General features: G+C 49.2%; 1 protein-coding gene across 3 annotated transcripts in view; it reads left to right on the top strand.

Moving 5' to 3' along the window:
- The first annotated feature begins 1,407 nt into the window (after positions 1 to 1,407).
- Positions 1,408 to 20,704, top strand: part of HHATL (hedgehog acyltransferase like) — a 36,475-nt gene continuing 17,178 nt past the window's right edge. The window contains exons 1-6 of one of the 3 annotated variants that reach the window (XM_043509753.1): positions 1,408 to 1,648; positions 7,462 to 7,607; positions 9,109 to 9,176; positions 9,734 to 9,847; positions 11,790 to 11,984; positions 13,544 to 13,753. In XM_043509753.1, coding sequence (XP_043365688.1) covers positions 7,502 to 7,607; positions 9,109 to 9,176; positions 9,734 to 9,847; positions 11,790 to 11,984; positions 13,544 to 13,753 — 693 coding nt within the window. In that variant the 5' untranslated portion in view covers positions 1,408 to 1,648; positions 7,462 to 7,501. Of the gene's footprint in view, positions 1,649 to 5,006; positions 5,148 to 7,461; positions 7,608 to 9,108; positions 9,177 to 9,733; positions 9,848 to 11,789; positions 11,985 to 13,543; positions 13,754 to 20,704 lie in introns of those variants that run through there. The other 2 variants (XM_043509754.1, XM_038391896.2) reach the window with 2 other exon arrangements.

Raw genomic sequence — 20,704 nt, 5'->3', positions numbered from 1 at the left:
TTAGCATTACTTCTTTGCTTGTCGTTGGCCTGGAAATGTGCTCTGGACAGCAACCTTCCTAGGGAGATTTTTGGCACCTGAAGTGTCAAAGAAAAGCTAGAAGCAACAACGACCAAAGGACTGGGGAGAGGCTAAGGTGCGGGAAGGGGGACAGGATCTGATCACCTCCAAACCTGTTTACCCATCCCAATGTACACCTGTTAAGTCCTTCCCTGACCCTAGTCTGGTCACTTTCAATTTATATGGAGTGAGGGAGCATTTCCCTTCTCCTGCTTCCTCCTGCTTAGCCTCTGGGCTCTTCAGTCCCTTAGTGCTCACTCTGCAACGCTGCTCCCACGGGGCTTCTGGCTTGCCTGGGTCCTGACACTTCTCATATCCCGCCTAGCTGCTCGTCAGAAGAGATCGAAGCCACGGTGGCAGAGGAGATGGCTGGGCTGCGTTGAGGCCTTAGTGCCACTTTCACGGTCAGGTGGCATTTTCTGGGCCAGATTCACCCACAGGGGACGCTGACACTGCATCTGTGCAGTTATTGGTCTGGCTTCCACATTGCATTTGGCCCTGGCCATTTCAGTGCTGGAGAGGCCATTCTGGGATGGTTTCTCCCTGCCTGGTGCAGTGTCTGACCCACAGGCTCCCAGCGCCTGGGGGTTTCAGATGTGAGAATCCAGAGCTGTGCGAAGCTTCCCCCTCCACGGATGCCTCTTTGAAATTTGGACCCCTGGGCTCTTGTGTCTGTGAATGTCGGGGCCAAACTACCCCAGGTTTGCAATGGAGGCCGGAACCAGGCTAGATTCACCTGGTTGCGTTACGCACACATTATAGCAAAGTCCAATTTCAAACTGCGGGACGTCCCAGCAGCCCTTGGTAAGCAGATACAGCCCTGACCCTGCATGCTACTCCACACAGACATTGCCCTGCACCTGCTCCGGGCCCCACTGAAGGTAACTGGGCTCCACCTGGGCGTAGGCTTCCACCCTTACAAAAGGCATCACGGGGTGGGGGCCTCAATCTGTGACCCGTGTTACAACGTGAGCTAAAGGCCTTTTGCAGAGTAGCCGGGTGAATGTGGTAGGCTGGTTAGCCCGGACGTGAGCCCGTCTCGGAAGGTCAGGCTGCGATAACACTCTCTACCCCAGAAACACCACGCCAGGCCAGCAATTGGATACCACTGACCCAGAAGCCTGGAGGTAAAACTAACCAGCTCCCAGTGCAAGAAGGGACCTGATATCCAGCTGGCACATGCACAGACTGTCGCCCTAGGCGGCCAGCCCTGCCTCCACTTCTCCCTCCTCCATCCTCCCCCACTTGCCCTGAATTAACTTTTGCTGCTGCTGTTTGACAGGCAGCTTCTGAACCAACCCCCCTCTGTAGTGCTGAGCTAAAATAAAACTATCTCCAGCTTTCTGCACTCAACCCCCAACTCAACTCACTCCAGAGATCCACCCCAGGCAGGGTCTGGCAGCCAAAAAACCAAAGAGCCACCGGACGGACAGACAGATGCCATAGTGGAAGGACAACTTGCTATTTCTTCCTTCCCACCCAACTGACAGTACTGGGATCTGGATTTCCAAGGGAATCGTCCATCCCCCTGCTTTGCCTCACTTCTGAAATCCGGGGTGGTGCTGCATTGTGCCAACTGCTTGTCAAGGTCAGTTGCAGGGAAATGCATGTCAAAAAAGGAGGCGAGTGAATCAGGTCATTGTTAAATGACTTATTTGCATGGCGCGAGCTCACCCCTTCTTGCATTGTGATTGCAACCTGTCCCTGGCACCGCGGCAGAGCTGAATGTCTTTCTGTGTCTGTGATCGGAGGATACTGTTAACTGCAGCTGCAGTGGATGGGACATGAGGACGGGTTGCTTTCACTGGACAGGGCATAAGCGCTGTATGTAAGAACGACCGCTTGCAACAAGATTCAGCCACAGTGCAGAAGTACCAGTAACGCAACCGTAAGCTGTGGCCATAGCGTGCAACGTGAACATCCACTAGCACGTCCGAGCGCCTCCCAGGTGTAGAGCGGAGCAAGGAAGTGGGCACGCTTAGCTACCTGTGCATGGGTTTGTGCACTCACATACCTGCAAAGAGGGAGCTGAGCCCCACTGCAGCCAGGGACAGGCACCCGGTGCTGTCACAGAGGACTGCAGTTGCAGAGAGGGCAATCGCTGAGCTAAATTTGGAAAGGGCTCTGTGTTCTGCAGACCGAGGCTTTTTTCCACCTCGGCTTCAGACCAGCTTCGGGGGCATTGCATTCCCGTTTACGTAACTTTGCTCCATTAACCTTCTCCCGCCCAGCCCTGCTGGGATCAATACCTGGGATGCCCTTGAAAAACACCCTGTAAGTGTAGAGTCGTGCTGAGTGGGGGGGCCTGATTAAAGAGACATCCACAACAAGGAACAAAACACCAAGCACACCCTCCAGGTGGGTTAAAACTAGATAGTGCACAGCAAAGGCACTTAAACCATAAGAAGTGGTCTTGCACTGCAGGCAGGAAGACACACAATGGGGCCTAGTGGCTAGCGTGCCAGATTGGGACCCAAGGGATCCAGGTTCTACTCCCGGCTCTGCTGCTGGGTGCTCTTGGGCAAGTCACTTCCCATCACTGTGCCTCAGTTTCCCTATATGCAAAGTGGGATAGTGGTGCTGACCTTCTTTGCAGGGCATGTTGAGACATGTGGCTGACAAGTGCAATGTAAGTGCTGACCCAGTCTCATAAGAGAAAAGGCGCAGGACCTTATTGTAATGATCCAGGCCACTGCAGCAACACTTAGTGATTGCGGGGGGCCGTCCAGCTGCCAATACGCCATCTCCAGCTAGCAGTGGATTCTGCATGGTTCCCAATAACCATGCAGCACTATTCAGTTCATTGTGATCACTGCAGCAGTGGCCAAAGTCCGTCCTGGTTTATACCCATGCAACCTCACCGCATTCTCCCCGGCAGCACCCTGAAGGCAGCAGGAGACCCCGGGGGACAGAATTGGGCCCGGATCCTGTCCTGCTCTTTCATAAGGGACAAAACTGCAAGGGCCTTGCTGCAGGGCAACTAGCATTGGAAAACAGCTGCCGTGTTAGGGCGCTGAATCCTCCTGCAGGCCCAGGACTGAGCCCTCCGCTGTATTCCCCAGTACTTCCGTCTGGTCATGAACGTGCCCGTCCCTTAGGAGACTGTTCCACCTCGCTGCCAGGAAGCCCAGCCTGCTATTCCAGCTGAATGCCCCCTTCCCCCAGCCAGACCCCTCGTTCCCCTCTGTGGGATGTCCAGTCTTTCTTCATGGCAATTGTTTGGAGACTGTCAGCACTTATCACCCCCCGCACCCGGCTCAGCGGCACTCTGCAGAAACCTGGTGAGTGCCACGAGGTGCCCCCAAAGCCAGTGGCGCCTCTCCCAGGAGCAGAGCCTAGGAGTGAGCATAGGCAGCCTCCCATTGCTCTGGGAAGGAGGTACTGGGGACGGATCCCAGTCTCCCAGCAGCATCAGGCTGGCTCCCTGGCACCCCAGCCCAAACTGCACCGATTTTGCATCGTCTCCCGTCAGCATCACTTCGCTGCAGGTTCTTTGGCTCCTCTTTCCTGTCCGGCCTATGACGGAGATGACCCTCTGCACGCCGCTATCCCCCATTCATTGCCCAGGGTTGCCAACTTGGTAATATTTAAAAGCCGGACACTCAGCAGGAGTGCTAGAACCTCCCCGGCCCCACCTTTTTCCCCTGAGGCCCCGCCCCTGCCCTGCCTAGTCTCCTGAGGCCCCGCCCCTTCCACTCCTCTTCCCCCTACCCCCCGTAGTTCACTGCTTTTCCCCTCCCACCCCCAACCCTCCTGCCCGGGTCAGGGGGGACTTGCCTGTGGAGCCAGGCCTGGGAGCTGCAGCCGCCCAGTGAAGGGAGGAGGCGGCCCTGGCTGAGTAGGGGCTGGAGCGGGTGATGACCCAGCGCCTCCCCTGCTCACAGTAACTGGACTTTGAGTGTCCTGTCAGTAGATCTGACCAGACATTGTCAGGTCCCCTTTTCAACCGGACACGCCGGTCGGAAACCGGGCACCAGGCCACCCTATTGTTGCCACTGTGTGCCTCCGGCTGCGCACACGGAGCATCTCACAGCCTTTCATGCCTCCTCACAGCCGCGTGGGGAGGCAGGAAAATGCCATTGGCCCCATTTAACCAGTGGGCAGAGGGGCATGGAGAGAGCAGGGGCTCTCCCCACAAGGGGACGCAGGTGTCCCAGGGCTCACTGCCACAGCAGCCAGGTTCCAGGCGCCCCATGGAATTCACAGTCCCAATCTGGGCATCCGGGCTCCCCAGGCATTGTTGGGGGGCACAGACTGGGCGGCACAGATGCCAGCAAGGTGAGCGGGGTGCTGCTGAAGCAAGCCAGCGGGAAATGCCCAGGGAATGAGTGAAGCCTAAGCACTGCTCCTCCAGGGTAGCTAAGGCTTCTAGCTCTGGGTTGGAGGGAGACACCTTCCTCCATTTGGGCTTCTCAGCTGTAAACCCTCCTGAAGGTAGGAGCCTAAGCCAGATTGGTTCTGTCTCCCATGGTAGAGAGCCCTGCGATAGCCCACAGCCTGGTGGGTAGGGCACTCAGCTAGGAAGCAGCACTCTGTTTTCCAGTCCTGCTCTGCCTGATTTGGAGCCGGGACTGGAACCCAGAGCTTCCAGCTGACTGCCCAAACCACTGGGCCCTCAGGGATTCCGGGGGAAAGCCTTTCTCCATCTCTCCTGCTGAGGCTTCTCATTCACTATGCCTAGAGCGGGTGAGAAAGAGAAGGCAGTCCTCTTGCCTGGGGGCTAGGGCACGCCTCTGGCATGTAGGAGAGTCAAGCTCCTGTCTCTGCTCTAGACTGGGGCTCCAAACGTGAGTCGCCCAGCTCCGAGGGAGTGCACGAACCACTGGGTACAATGCAATGTACGCACACAGCCCGCACGCTCCCGAAATTCATTGACTAGTTTGGTGTTAGTAAGTCACATGGCAAGACACTCCCACGTGTCCTGTGTGTAGCGGATAACAGTGCATAGCTGATATCCACACCGCATGTTGGATGCTAGATACTGGACGTAGCTGGCAGTACACAGTCATGGACGAGAAGCGATTGCATCGCTGGCAGTGTAGTGTGTGTCATCGGCAGCGTCAGTGGCAATGAACAGTGTGTAACGGGTAATGTACTTTGGTATCCTTGTCAATATACAGGCAACATAAGGTTACCAATGACAACGTGTTGTGTGCAGCAGGTCCCTGGTAGTGTCCTCTGCATTGTTAAGCAATTTAGTCTAGGGAAGGGTATTAGAGTTTTTATGTGTATCTCGTCATATTAAACAGGGTCAGATTTTTTCAGGGCTGGAGTTTCCAGAGCCATCAAGACCTTGCAGCCCTCAAGTGGGACTCCTGTATGTTGTATTCCCCACTCCCTATTCTGGGATCAGAGACTGGAACATTTGTATCTAAACAGCCCCCCTCCCCGTGGCCGATCTACCCAGCACCTTGCTTGAAGGGCTGCTAGGGCAGGATCTCGCGGGGAGCGGGGGGTGTACGATTACAATGTGGTTTCCAACAGCTTGGAGAGATTTAGTGATCAGCTGGTAACTGCTCTGAATGTATTTGCTTGTCTGATAACCTGATTGCCTTCCATGCATCATTTGTCCAGACACCGCTGAGGGAATAGTTAAGGGCAGCGTTGCTTGTTCAGTCAAAGCTGTCAGAGAGGCAGGATGGTGTTTGGTGATCTTGGGCAAGTTACTTCCTCTCTCTGTGCCTCAGTTACCCATCTGTCACAGGGTACTTCCTTCCTCTTCCTTTGGCTGGCTGGTCTCCTGCTATTGTAAGCTCTGAAGGGCAGGGACTGTCTCTTGCTCACAGGGCTACAACAATGGGACTCTGAGCTTGCTTCTGGCCGAACTGCAACTTCAAAGCACTGTCTCTTCTTAGCGCGCCAGTGCAAGCCCCGCTAGCCCAAGCCTGTTAACCTAGGCTGGGAACCATGGGCTGTGTAGACGTGCCCATTAGTAGCAGTAGCTGATGAATTTCTTCCCTGGAGGGGACTTACCCAGTTAGCAGAGTCACTCATTCAGTGACTCAACTGCCTCCATTACAGCAGCCGAGTCTCATAGGCTCACAGACTTTAAGGCCAGAATGGACCATCATGATCATCTAGTCTGACCTCCTGCACAATGCAGGCCACAGAATCTCACCCACCCACTCCTGTAACAAACCCCTGACCTCTGGCTGAGTTACTGAAATCCTCAAAGCATGATATCGAGACTTCAAGTTACAGAGAATCCACCATTTACTCTAGTTCAAACCAGCAAGTGACCCATGCCCCCTGCTGCAGAGGAAAGAGAAAAGCCCCCTAGTCTCTGTCAATCTGACCCAGGAAAAATTCCTTCCTGACCCCAAATATGACAAGCAGTTGGACCCTGAGCATGTGGGCCAGACCCTGATGAGCCATAAGCAGGTGAGCCAAAAGGCTCATGGCTCAGCCAGGGAGATGTGCTTAGATGGAAGTCACTCTGGGCTATCTTGCAGGGAGATGCGGAAAATACAGATCGGCAGGGGAGCAGTTAATCCTGTGTACTCAGTAACATTAGCAGAGTGAACTTTAAAGGGGATCAGGAAGGGGACTGCATGTGTGAGCAGCAATAAAAAACAACTCTGGCGTCCCCTGATTTAATGTCTGACTTGTAAAGTTTTTGCCTTTGGCGGGTTATTTTTTTTTTTTAATTTTACAGAATTTTTAAAAGCTGGAGCCTCTCTTTGGTCCAATAAAGGCAGCTCAGTCACTGCACCAAAAGCGCAGTGGCTCACTGCCTGGCCATCCCCAGATGAGGAAGCTGGCCTAAGCCAAGCCCCATTTTGGGAAAAAGGGATAATAGCCAAGTGCTCTGCAACACTAAGGCACTGAATACAATGTGCCACTGACCGTCCTAACTCCCAGCAGAAGGCGAAGGGGCGGCATTGGCAGTGATTGACTGGAAGGGGATTTTGCAGTGGTGAGGAGCAATAGAGACGTGATATCATATTGGACAATGAGGTGACTCCGATCCCCTGGGATATTTAAAACCAGACTGGCCCGAGCGCTGTAAAGAGCAATGCTGCTCTGTCAGAAAGAGCAAACACATGACCAAATAGCCCCTCTGGTTTCTCTGGTCATGTGGTCTGCTGGAGACGGAGTGGAATAGATGGACCATTCTTGTGTTGAGTCTAGCAGCTTCTGGGTTCGAAAAATAAAGGCAGACTGGAATCACAGGGCTGAGGAAATTCCCTTTCTTGTTCAGGAAGGATAGTAGAAGGATAAGCCAGCCCGGGGGTGGTAGGTAAAGGAGCCCATCACCTGGTAGAACACTGCACACAAAAGACGACAAAATGGATCCAATCTCCATTTTCAAGTCATTCACATGTAATGAGATCCCACACACCGTGGGGGTGTGAGTAGCTCTGGACATCAAACTTTTCCTTTCCTTTTTTTCTCTGCCAGATCTGGAGACCCTTGGCTGTTGAGGTGGTAACCCACCAACATGGGTATTAAAGCAGTGTTACCGAGTTACGAGCTGGGGTTCTACGCTCTGATCTTGACAAGTGCTGTGGTGTACAGTGGGAATGGGATCTTTGACGCATCTAGAGGTAATTTTCCTAATCAAAGATCACCAGGTGTGGGTACGTAAGTGGTAGGTGTATTCCAACCCGGTATTCTTACAATCCAGAATTCAGAAGAAGCCAGTTTCCACCCATTTAGAATATTTTTTTCTTATGATCATAAGTATAAAGCTTTTGGACTTGATTCTCTGCTGAGAATGACCTTGGGAGTCACGTAGACCTGAGCAAAGTAGGTGTGAAATGCTGCCCAATCTGAGTGGAAGAACTGTTCCACACCCACTGGGCACAGGTGTGCATGGTGACATCAGGCGCAAAGCAGTGGCAAAGCCCCTATGTCAACGTCCTAGACAGGCCGATACATTATCTTCAAGGGCTCTGATAATCAGTAATGCAACACATCTTTTTATGTAACACCAGACAACGGCACCGCTGACGGCTAGGTCCCCCTCCCCCTATAAGAGCTCCCAATTTTTCCTATCTACAGTGTATCATCTCATGATGGTTCCTCAAACAGGGCAGGGGCAGGATGTGGGAGAAAATCCCTGGTTGGAGGCTCTTTGGTCTTTGCTCCTTTCCTCTGGTACCTTTTGCCGTGCAAACAAACCTCTTAGGGACAATCCATCCGGGTTAAGTCTGAAGCACATTGGTGGGGTGATGCAGGTGACACTTGGAAGGCTGCTGCCTATGATGTACCTGTCTGGAGCATAAACAGGGGGCTTCAGGCTGAGGGTGGTCGTGCCAGCCCCCTTCCACTAAACCCTAAATCCACACAGTTAACTGGGCATAGCTGAGACTAATACTGCCCCAATGGACCAAAGAGCAATCCAATCAGCCGACCAGACCCTGCCCCCTCAGCCCATTGAAATCAATGAAACTCTTTCTGTTGACTTCAGTGGGCTTCGGATCAGGCCTGCAGGTTTCCGAAGAGTAGCTCCACGCCCAAATCCCCTGGGAGTCAGAGGTGCTCAGCACCTCCCAGGATCGGACCCTTAAGGAGCTGGCTGTGGGGGTAACAGAGAACCTGTCTGGGAGCCAGGTAGTACCCCACCCTAAGTGCACAGGGGATGACTCGAAAGAGCTGGAGTGATGGAGGAGATGGCTCCTTGGGTTGAGTGGGATTTTTCAGAGGGGAAGAAGAGCTGTAGCTACGCCACTCCCGTTCATTTCAACAGAAGTCATGCAGTAAATCCCCAGCCCCGGTCACTTTTGAAAACCTCAGATGCTGTATCTCCTCTCTGTTGCTCTTTCTCCTCCCATCTACCAGAAGGAGTAAATAAGCCAGGGAAAACCCTTCCCCTGCTTACCCCGATGCTCGTCCCCTGTGCTGACCAATCATGGGGAAGATTCAGGCCCTGATTCAGCAACGCCCTGGAGTGCACGCTTCACTGTAAGCGAGTGCAGTGGCTCCAATGGGAGCTGTGCATGGTTCTCAGAGTTAAGCACATTCCTAAGTGCTTTGCGGCCTTGGGCTGTGGACAGTTTCAGCATCAGAGTGGTTTCTCCCCGGGTAACACCTGTTCTTTTGCAGATAATATGAACAGAAAAGCCTTTCGGCAGGGCATAAAGCCGGGCTGGCATTACTTCGGCAGGAAAATGGTAAGCAACCCGACAGCGGGCACGCTAAGGCATTGGTTGCTTAAAGTGCTACTACCAAGGCTGCCAGCTACAAAAAAGAGCTCTGACTTTTCCGCAGCTCGGGTCTCTTTGCACAGTCCACGTGAACCTTTCTGCTGCATGTCGAAACGACTGTGTCATCAATTAAATGTTCACTCACTAAGGAATGCATTAGTTACGCAACACAGCAAGCATGCACGGTGTTTACTTGCACCTATAGACACAAGTGATCCCAGCAGAGCCCGTACAGGGTTGATAGAGCTAAGCTAACCTGCTTTGAAATCCACAGATGGTAGAAAGGTCATGAAAATAACTTGAACTGTGGGCATGATCCCGTGAGGTGCCAAGTGCCCTCAACTCCTGTTGAAATCAATGGAAGTGGAGGGCCTCCAGCACCGAGAAGGAGCAGGTGCTGTATCTGTGCTCTCTGATAGAGAAGTATATTTGTGGGAGCAAGAAGTCAGAGATTAGGGGGCCTTGGAGCGACTGCAGTAGCCGTTCTGTGGCTTGTCCGTGCTGACGTGGCTCTGTTCCGGCAGGACGCAGCTGACTTTGAATGGGCGATGTGGTTCACCTCGTTCAGGAACATCATCATCTTTGCCCTTTCGGGGCACATCCTGTTTGCCAAGATCTGCTCCATGGTGGCTCCTCAGGTGAGCAAGGGCCACTGCCCAGATACGGATTTAAAAGCACCAGGAGCGCGCATGGTATCCCCGCGGGGCAAACGCAGATCCCTTTCCTTGCTCAGCTGGTGATGGCGTCATTTAAGATTCCAATAAACACTGTTCACAGGGCATATTCCTTGGACCTAGGGGGGCTGCAAATGCCTCATGATCTGACTCGCCCTAGTGGGGCTCAGGGCTTGTCTACCCTCGAAACGCAACAGCTGCGATGCATTAGCGCTTCAGTGTAGACACTACCTACGCTGACGGGAGGGGTTCTCCGGAGAGGAAGTAGCTAAGTCGACAGAAAAATTCTTCTGTCAACCTAGCACTGTCTGCACAGGGAATTAGGTCGGCTTAAATGACACCGCTCTGGGGTGTGGATTTTTCACATCCCCTCAGTGACGTAGTTATACCAACCTAATTTTTTAGCTTAGACCAGGCCTAAGACAAAAGAATATAGCTGGGCCAAAGAGAATCCACAGTCATGAGGGTCTGGTGGAAGCTAAATACTTGGACCTTTGGACAATATCATAAAAACCATCTGTGTATATTGAGAATTTGATGAGAGAGGGGGCTCTCGCAATGAATGGCCTTCCAAGTGTGTCCCATTAAAAGCCTTTCAGGGCAGGGACTGTCTGTCACTTAGGCACTACCATAGTAAAACTAACTAACAATTGCTGTAGGTGATCAGGCCATGAATGGCTGTGACTGAGAGAGATGTTGAAAGGACTTTTTGGTTCTCGACCTTTCAGACAATGTTGCTTTTTTCCAATCATACTTTTTGGAGATGGTTTTCTACCTCTTTGTCCGTCATTCATTTAATCAGGACAGATGCATAAAAGCAGAATCATTGCTCATTACTTACTACAGCTGCTTGTGGGGTGGAGTGAGGAAACATTTCAATAAAATTGTTTTCCTTTTCTAAAAAGTGTCACAAAAAATCCACAAATCTGAGATCTCCAGGCTCAGTTATTGTAGCTCAGAGAGGAGGGACGGTCCAGGGGTTAGCGTACTAGCCTGCAACTCAGGAGACCTTGGGCAAGTCAGTTAGGGCCAAATTTTTAAAGGTGTTTTGGTGCCTAACTCCCATTGATTGCAACACAGGTTAGGTGTCTAAATACCTTTACAATCTGGGCTTTCGTATTTCTGTGGCTCCGTTCCCCACTTGAGAAGTGGGGATAACAGCACTTCCCTACCTCACTGGGGTACTGTGGGGATAAAAGAAAAGGAGGACTTGTGGCACCTTAGAGACTAGCACATTTATTTGAGCATAAGCTTTTGTGAGCTACAGCTCCTTGTGAGCTACAGCATCCGATGAAGTGAGCTGTAGCTCACGAAAGCTTATGCTCAAATAAATGTGTTAGTCTCTAAGGTGCCACAAGTCCTCCTGTTCTTTTTGCGGATACAGACTAACACGGCTGCTACTCTGAAACCTGTGGAGATAAAGACATTAAAGATTGTGAGGTGCCGGGGTGATAGGAGGTAGATAAGTACCTGAAAGAGAAACTTATTGGTTGAAATCCTGGCCCCACTGAAGTCAGTGTGAGTGTCACTGCTGTCATTGGGGCTAAGATAGCACCTATCTCGGAATGATGTCACATGCCAGGAAAAAGCCCCAAGTGGTGCAAAACTGAAAAGAACATGGGGGTCCTGCTGGATAATCAGCTGAACACGAGCTCCCAGGGTGACGTGGTTCTAAGAGGACTAATGCGAAGAAGGAGAGGGGCAGAAAACTCCCCCGTCTTGGCTGAATGTAGACAAAAAACAACACATACACTGATCTGCTCTAGTGAAAATAAAACTGTTCCTGCTCCCCCTGGTATCTGTCTGGCACCCCCGCGGTGCAGTGGGGGCAGGGTTCTGTTGCCCATGGGTGCTGGGTGTTAGATTCCCCAAGGAGAGGCCTGAAGCACGTTCTCTTTTCTCACAGCACAGATCTGTGGTTTACATGCTCTACGGGATGTTGGCCGTGCTGGGCGCCATGGGACGCACCTACCTGATGATTGTCCTCTGTCACTGTGTGGTGCTCTACACTGTCGCGCTGGCTAAGCAGAGGTGGCTGTGCTTTGTGGCCGGGCTTTGCAGCTTGGCTTCTTTCAGGCTGGAACCTTTCAGCACGTGGCAGGTATGCGCATAGCCGGTTTCTTTCCAGCGCGCAGCTCTGTTTTGTTCCCAGTGGTCGTAGTTTTGGTCCCAGGGGTCGTACCCTGGCCACGCACCAGTGTATTTGGGCCTGTGATTTGATAGCTTGTGTCAGACTAAAACATTTGAGGAAGAGCCACATGTATGGAGCACACTAGCCTCTAGTGGTTAGAGCAGGAATCAGGACTCCTGGATTCTATTCCTGGCCCTGCCACTGATGTACTAGGGGCCACAGGCAGGTCACTTAGCCTGTCTGTGCCTCAGCATCCCTAGAGATTATAATTGTTTCAATTTAGCAATGTACTTAAGCACCTGAGCAGTCCCACTGAAGTAGTGATAGCCCCAGTGCAGGCTTGGTGCATAGAGTTCTGGATGGAGACTCTGGCTCTGCATCGAATTAGCTGGGTGACGCTGAGTGCATCATTTCCCCTCCCTGTGCCTCAGTTTCTCCATCTTTTAAAATGGTATTGAATGCATTAGTAAAGTGCTTCAGGATCTATGGCTGAAATGCTCTATGGAAGAGCTGGATATTATTACTAAATTACTGGTAAGCGTATTCCTTAACTAGCTTGCTGACTCAGGACCAATAATACTTCTCTGCCTTACAGGGGTATTGTAAGGCTTAAAACCAAAGTCCTGCCTACCCATGGTCCATCAGGGCTTGATCTTCAGAGGTGCTGAGCACCTGCAATTGCCATTAGAGAAAATAGAAACTCTGGGTTCTCAGCGCTTCTGCACGTCAAGCCATTTCCCGTAGCACATTTTGCAGACCTAAAGGTGATAGTCTGAGTTTCCTTGGCCCAGTCCCACCACTGGTAATTACTTTGTCAATCTAAATGCCCCTTTGCAATTTTGCAGCTGCAATTTTCCATTCAAGCCATCTGTATAGACTGACTAGTGGTCACATTCCACCCCAGAGGTGGCTGTAGGTCAGCGCTGGGTGATGTCATCCCTATGTTGATATTCTATAAGAGTGACATTCACACCTGTCCCAAAGGCCAGCAAAAAAGTTACACACCACTTCAGTGCTATATTAAGTTCTTATGTTCACCATCGGCCTTGTGCTAGACTCCTGCCTAATGGTGAATTTCAGCTTAAAGTTTTTGTGATCCTTCTGGTTGTAAGAGCCAGACCATTCAAGCTAGAAATAAGGGGCAGTTTTTTCAATAGTGAGGGTAATTGACCACTGGAACAACTTACCTAGGGAGGTGATGGGTTCTCCATCCCTTCAAGTCTTTCCATCAAGACTGGGTGTCTCTTCAAAAGATACGCTATAGCTCCAATGGAAATTATGGGCTTGATGCAGAAATTAGTGTGTGAGGTTCAAGGGCTCATGTTATGCAGGAGGTTAGACTAGATAATCATAATGGTGCTTTTCTGGTCTTAAAAATCTATGCAGCTAGGCTCTCAGAAAATAAGGCACCATTCATAGAAAAACATATCTGAAGCAAGACTAGGTAGTAGGAGATGCCCACTGCAGCCAGTTGCACAAAAGACAACCTTTTCAGCCATATGACGTAGTAACTATTCTTTTTGGTTTAGAATGGATTTGTAACAAGAACTTTTGATCTTCAAGACGTTCTGTTTTATGGAGGAAGCGGCTTTACCATCATGCGCTGCATGAGCTTTGCGCTGGAGAACTCCGAGAGGAAGGAAGGGATTTACTCCATCATTGACCTACTGAAATACAATTTCTACCTCCCTTTTTTTTTTTTCGGACCCATCATGACCTTTGATCGATTCCACTCTCAGGTACTAGCTTTGTGTCTTTTCCTTCTTACACCTTACGGGGCAGATTTTAAAAGGGAACCCTCAACCCAGCCTCCCACTTCGGACCTGTAGTTTTACTCTCACGAATAATTGCTGGCGCAGTCGGTTTCATTTAGACATATGCTTACCTGATTTGAGGGCACAAGTCAGGTAGCTTGACACAGTGATTAATTTATCACAGAACCATGGAAGATTAGGGTTGGAAGAGACCTCAGGAGGTCATTTAGTCCAACCCCCTGCTCAAAGCAGGACGAAAAAGGTGCCAGGGCTCAAGCAATTTCTTTACATTCTGATGCAGCAAGCCCAGAGGTGCCGAGACTATGAATTGCCAAGCCTGAGCCCTGGCAAGCCCTGGCACAAATTAAGCAGTGGCTAGACATCAAGTTGACGTCAGTTGCACCTGCAATTAGATAATGGAACAAAATTCCAGATGCAAAACAAGAAGCTGTTTCTAAAACTCAACACCACTGGGTCAAGTTTTCAACTGAGCTGTTTCTACCAAAAATATATGAAGAAGTGTGTTCTTGTGGTGAAGTCATTGGACAAGGATCTTGGTTCAATTCCTGGCTTTGCCACAGACTCACTGTGCAACTTTGGACTTAATTTCTCTGTCTCTCAGTTTCCCGTCTTCAAAATGGCGATGATAATTCTTCTTTACTTTCTAGGGGTGTTGCAAGAATAAATTCATTGTTTGTGAGGAGCTGAGTTACTATGCGGGCCAGATGACAACCTAGATGACAGACAGAAATTGCACCTGTAAAGTACTCAGAGGTGTGCAGATAGTTAGCTGCCCCTACAAATTCCCATTTGTACATGCAGTTATCCCCATGTGCACATAGTCACGCATTCTGCAGCAGCCATGTGGGCCCCAATGTGGACGAGACACATTATATGTTTGCGCCCCTCTGTGTGTCACATCTTTGTGTCTGTCCATCGTCCCACAATGTGTGCATGCAACACTACCCTCTACTGGATGGAATGTCAGACCTGCTCAGGCAGTCTAAGACACGTGATCACATCACCCTCTTGCTGCTGCAAGCGACAGACACTATAAGCCTTTATACAAGAGAGAATTTCAGTCTAGAGAGGCAAGGTAGGTGAGGGAATATCTTTTATTGGACCAACTTCTGTTGGTGAGAGAGACAAGGTTTTGAGCTACACAGAGCTACATTTTATATAGATCTGATTTTCAGAGGTGCTGAGTGCCCGTAGTCTCACTGAAGTTAATGGGAGATGTAGATATTCTAAGGCTCAGAAATATCAAGCCATTATCTATATATAAATAAATTAAAAACGGACAAAAGAATTTTTATAATGGGAAGTGGCTTGGCAACTAAATATACGAGTTCCTCCTGCTCCTCCTATCCTACTCCTGTGTCTGTATATACGTACATGTGTGTGTATCTATATATACACTAACGCACATACATATATTACATGTTGGTGCAACAAAGAACTTATGTTTGCGAGGAGAACTTCCAAATGTATGCAATCATCCAGTCATCCTAGTCATTGGCTGATACCCAACTGACTGTTCAAAAAAGGAGAAACAGAACCCACAACTCAGTAGGACACCAAATAAGATGGAAACGGTAAGCCTTGGAACAAACATATGCTGTTTTCTTTTTGCCTTTTTGGGTGGGCCTTGAAACCTGAAAGAGATGCACTCCCAGTGCAGGAACCCAGCTGACATCTGTGTAGTGTGAGATATTTAAATGCAAAGCAACATAGCAGCACGGTGCTCATTGTCACCCTCCACATCGCAGTTTTGCTTTTAAAATGATTCAAAAACTAAATATTAGCAAGGCAGCAAAATTACTTGCCAGTTCTTTTTTTTCCCATTTCTCCCCCAAAAAGGCTAGGAAAAAATCCATTCCCCAACACAGCCAAGAATGCTAGCAGATCATGTAATATTAATCAGCCCCCTTTAATTTTCTTTTAAAGGAACACTGTCAACTGGAGATCTAAAATTTAGGGTCTGAACCCAAAAACGTTTGATAAAACCTAACGGAAATAGAAATCTTTTAATTAATTCAAAAAAATTTCAGTGAAAACATGGGGCTGGTAAATGCTTCCCTGCAGGGATGGAAACTCAAACGTGGCAGCATTGTTGCTGAGGCAGAAGAACTAGAAAGTGAAACTGACTTGTGTATCCTCATTGCCCAAGTGGAGTGAAGTACATACCATAAAACAGAATAAATGGCTAAACAAACTCTTCCCTTTTATCATCCTGTATTGGTATTAGCGATGCAGGCAAAAGTGTCTTTTGCATCTTGACAGTGTCTCTTTAGTTTTGAAGACTAAACCAGAATGCCGATCTTGCAGATTGATCATGGCACTGCATAATGACGACATTGTCACTGGACTTGTGTGTTCAGGCCATGTTGTTTACAGACAGCCTTATGCTTCATCACGTAAGTGGCCAAATCCAAGCCACCTATCTGTTTTCTCAGTCTGCACCACTTCCTATGAAGTGCTGAGTGCCCTGGTAACATAATTAGGTGTTGTAGCTCACTCTAGGGGGTGACCCACCATTGAGGAGAACAGCCTGATGTTGCTGCCAGCTAACAGAACTACATTTTGTCTCCAAAGGTAGAGATCTGTGTTTTGATGAATAAGGCTCTGGGTTCAAACCCTGTTGATGAGAGGTTTCGTTGCACACTCATCTGCTAATGAAGTCAATAGGAATTGAGGATGCTCAGTTGCATCTTACAGGGCTGGGCCTTATCTGTCTCCAATAAGTGACACACAGTGCAGTAAATAAATTCTCCATGTTAATTCTAGTGTTCCTCCCAAAGCATATGCTCAACCCACCTGACATCTACGGTCCGTTCTTTCTCACTTGCACGCAAAGCAGACATGACGCCGACTGCCAGATCCAAGGCCAACCTCACATATCCACTAATTACTATCCCTGGGGAACTCCCAGTCAAACACCATTTGCAACCTGCACAGCTACTGCCACATAAGTTCTCCTGTGCAAGATTGAAAATGTAATATGATGTGACATCAACACAGGGGACACAGGGAAGAAAGGAGAGCATCCTGACACAGGAAAGAAAGGAGAGCAGCAGAATACGGACCCTGGACTTCAGAAAAGCAGACTTTGACTCCCTCAGGGAACTGATGGGCAGGATCCCCTGGGAGAATAACATGAGGGGGAAAGGAGTCCAGGAGAGCTGGCTGTATTTTAAAGAATCCTTATTGAGGTTACACAGACAAACCATTCTGATGTGTAGAAAGAATAGTAAATATGGCAGGCGACCAGCTTGGCTTCACAGTGAAATCCCTGCTGATCTTAAACACAAAAAAGAAGCTTACAAGAAGTGGACAATTGGACAAATGACCAGGGAAGAGTATAAAAATATTGCTCTGGCATGCAGGAGTGAAATCCGGAAGGCCAAATCACACCTGGAGTTGCAGCTAGCAAGAAATGTTAAGAGTAACAAGAAGGGTTTCTTCAGGTATGTTAGTAACAAGAAGAAAGTCAAGGAAAGTGTGGGCCCCTTACTGAATGAGGGAGGCAACCTAGTGACAGAGAATGTGGAAAAAGCTAATGTACTCAATGCTTTTTTTGACTCTGTCTTCACAAACAAGGTCAGCTCCCAGACTACTGCACTGGGCAGCACAGCATAGGGAGGAGGTGACCAGCCCTCTGTGGAGAAAGAAGTGGTTCGGGACTATTTAGAAAAGCTGGACGAGCACAAGTCCATGGAGCTGGATGCGCTGCATCCTGAGAGTGCTAAAGAGGTTGGTGGATGTGATTGCAGAGCCATTGGCCCTTATCTTTGAAAATTCATGGCGATTGGGGGAAGTCCAGGATAACTGGAAAAATTAGTGCCCATCTTTAAAAAAGGGAAGAAGGAGGATCCTGGGAACTACAGGCCAATCAGCCTCATCTCAGTCCCTGGAAAAATCATGGAGCAGGTCCTCAAGGAATCAATTCTGAAGCACTTAGAGGAGAGGAAAGTGATAAGGAACAGTCAGCATGGATTCACCAAGGGCAGGTCATGCCTGACTAATTTAATTGCCTTCTATGACGAGATAACTGGCTCTGTGGATGAGGAGAAAGCAGTGGATGCGTTGTTCCTTGACTTTAGCAAAGCTTTTGACACAGTCTTCCACAGTATTCTTACCAGTAAGTTAAAGAAGTATGGGCTAGATGAATGGACTATAAGGTGGATAGAAAGTTGGCTAGATTGTCGGGCTCAACAGGTAGTGATCAATGGCTCCATGTCTAGTTGGCAGCCGGTATCAAGTGGAGTGCCCCAAGGGTCAGTCCTGGGGCTGGTTTTGTTCAATATCTTCATAAATGATCTGGAGGATGGTGTGGATTGCACCCTCAGCAAGTTTGCAGATGACACTAAACTGGGAGGAGAGGTAGATACGCTGGAGGGTAGGGATAGGATACAGAGGACCCTAGACAAATTAGAGGATTGGGCCAAAAGAAATCTGATGAGGTTCAACAAGGACAAGTGCAGAGTCCTGCACTTAGGACAGAAGAATCCCATGCACTGCTACAGACTAGGGACTGAATGGCTAGGCAATAGTTCTGCAGAAAAGGACGTAGGGGTTACAGTGGATGAGAAGCTGGATATGAGTCAACAGTGTGCCCTTGTTGCCAAGAAGGCCAATGACATTTTGGGATGTATAAGAAGGAGCATTGCCAGCAGATCGAGGGACGTGATCATTCCCCTCTATTCGACATTGGTGAGGCCTCATCTGGAGTACTGTGTCCAGTTTTGGGCCCCACACTACAGGAAGGATGAAGAAAAATTGGAAAACGTCCAGTGGAGGGCAACAAAAATGATTAGGGGACTGGAACACATGACTTATGAGAAGAGGCTGAGGGAACTGGGATTGTTTAGTCTGCGGAAGAGAAGAATGAGGGGGGATTTGATAGCTGCTTTCAACTACCTGAAAGGGGGTTCCAAAGATGATGGATCTAGACTGTTCTGAGTAGTAGCAGATGACAGAACAAGGAGTAATGGTCTCAAGTTGCAGTGGGGGAGGTTTAGGTTGGATATTAGGAAAAACTTTTCACTAGGAGGGTGGTGAAACACTGGAATGGGTTACCTAAGGAGATGGTGGAATCTCCTTCCTTAGAAGTTTTTAAGGTCAGGCTTGACAAAGCCCTGGCTGGGATGATTTAGTTGGGGATTGCTCCTGTTTTGAGCAGGGGGTTGGACTAGATGACCTCCTGAGGTCCCTTCCAACCCTTATATTCTATGATTCTATGATCACATCCTGCGCTCGTTTTCAATGGGGTAAATCCAGAATTGGCTGACTGATACCAGTGGAATTACTCCATCTGTGCAGTGGTGTCATGGAGAGCAGAAATTGGCCCGACATTCCATGTGAGGCTGTAATTAAGCCTTTTAATTATTCAGTGCCACCAAACCTCATGACCCCTACATTTTTAGATTCACCCCACACCCATGCTGGCCTATGGCAGTGCCGTTTTGTTTCATCCCCTGCAGACTGATTCACAGACTCAAAAAACCCAAAGGAACCATCAAGATCATCTAGTCCAACCTCCTGCATACAAAAGGCATAGAATTTCACCCAGTGCTTCCTACACTGAGCCCAACAGCTCCCTTTTATTTAGGGAGGAAGTGGTCCTTCACCCTGGATCAAGTGCTCAGATCTAACTCTCTCCAGAGCAGCCTCTTCTGAGTTCATGTTGCTTCTCCCCAAAGCCCCTCTCCAGTGGTATTGCCTTTAAAAACAAAAAAAAGGAGGGATTATTAGAGAAAATAAAGGGAAATTCACAAGCAAGCCAAACATACAGCAGGAGATAAACACAGCTGCACTAGCACACGACTGCAGAAGGCATAGCTAGTTAGATCCTATATATGTCTAACAAGCTAGGTCAGCATATCTTCCACAAAAACAATGAGGAGTCTTGTGGCGCCTTAAAGACTAACAAATTTATTAGAGCATAGGTGCCACAAGACTCCTTGTTGTTTTTGCTGAAACAGACTAACACGGCTACCCCCTCTGAATATCTTCCACAGACTCTCCAGCTGCACCTGCAAGACCTCCGTGCTAAATGGACATGCGACAGATTCTTCTGCCCTTATCCTTAGAAGGCTGGCTGAAAATCTGGCCCTGAAGATCCTTATTACATTTTGAACTTGCCGTGGCAAGTTACATACTTTACTATAGCGTTAATGATAGCAGGTCGTTGAGGGCTATTTTGGGGAGGCAATGCGAGCTCATGGTTGGAGCCAGGAACACAGTGTCAGGACTCCGGGGCTCATTTCTGGCCAGGAGCGGCCCAAGTTGTTTGGCCAGCCAAGGTGAAAATGTTTTTTGGCACCCCTACTCTCCCACTCCTTACAGAGTAAAACAAAAACAAAATGCAGCTGGCCAGTTAGAGGGAAGCAAAAAAAGACAAGTGGTATAGCTGTTCGCCACCCTCCCTTCCCCTGGAAGCTGGCACCCAGAGCAACTGCCCTGCTTGCTCACCCTTAAAACCAGCCCTGCTCCTGACTCTGCCACTAACTGGCTCTATGACTTCTGAGAAGTCACTTAGCCTCTCTGGTTCTCAGTTTATCCTCCGGTAAATTGAGTGTACTGGTCATACCAATTAACTCAGGCCTAGTCTACACTGGAAAATTAGATCGGCATAACTACGTTGCTTGGGGTGTGAAAAATCCACACCCCTGAGGGGTGTAGTTAAACAAACCTAAATCCTTGTGTAGACAAAGCTAGGTCAATGGACAAATTCTTCCGTCAACCTAGCTACCGCCTCTCAGGGAGGTGGATTTCCTGCTCCGATGGGAGAATCCCTCCTGTGGGCAAACTCTGTCCTGTCTACACTGAAGCATTGCAGTGGCGCAGCTGTGCTGCTAAAGCATTGTAAGTGTAGACAAGCCCTCAGCCTAGATAGTCTAACGGTCTCTTCAAGCCTTTAAATCTAGGAACTTT

Source organism: Dermochelys coriacea, chromosome 2, assembly GCF_009764565.3.
Source record: "Dermochelys coriacea isolate rDerCor1 chromosome 2, rDerCor1.pri.v4, whole genome shotgun sequence".
NCBI classification, from domain to species: Eukaryota; Metazoa; Chordata; order Testudines; family Dermochelyidae; genus Dermochelys; species Dermochelys coriacea.
Note: the sequence above shows the minus strand (reverse complement) of the source record. Positions and strands in the feature narration are given on the sequence as shown.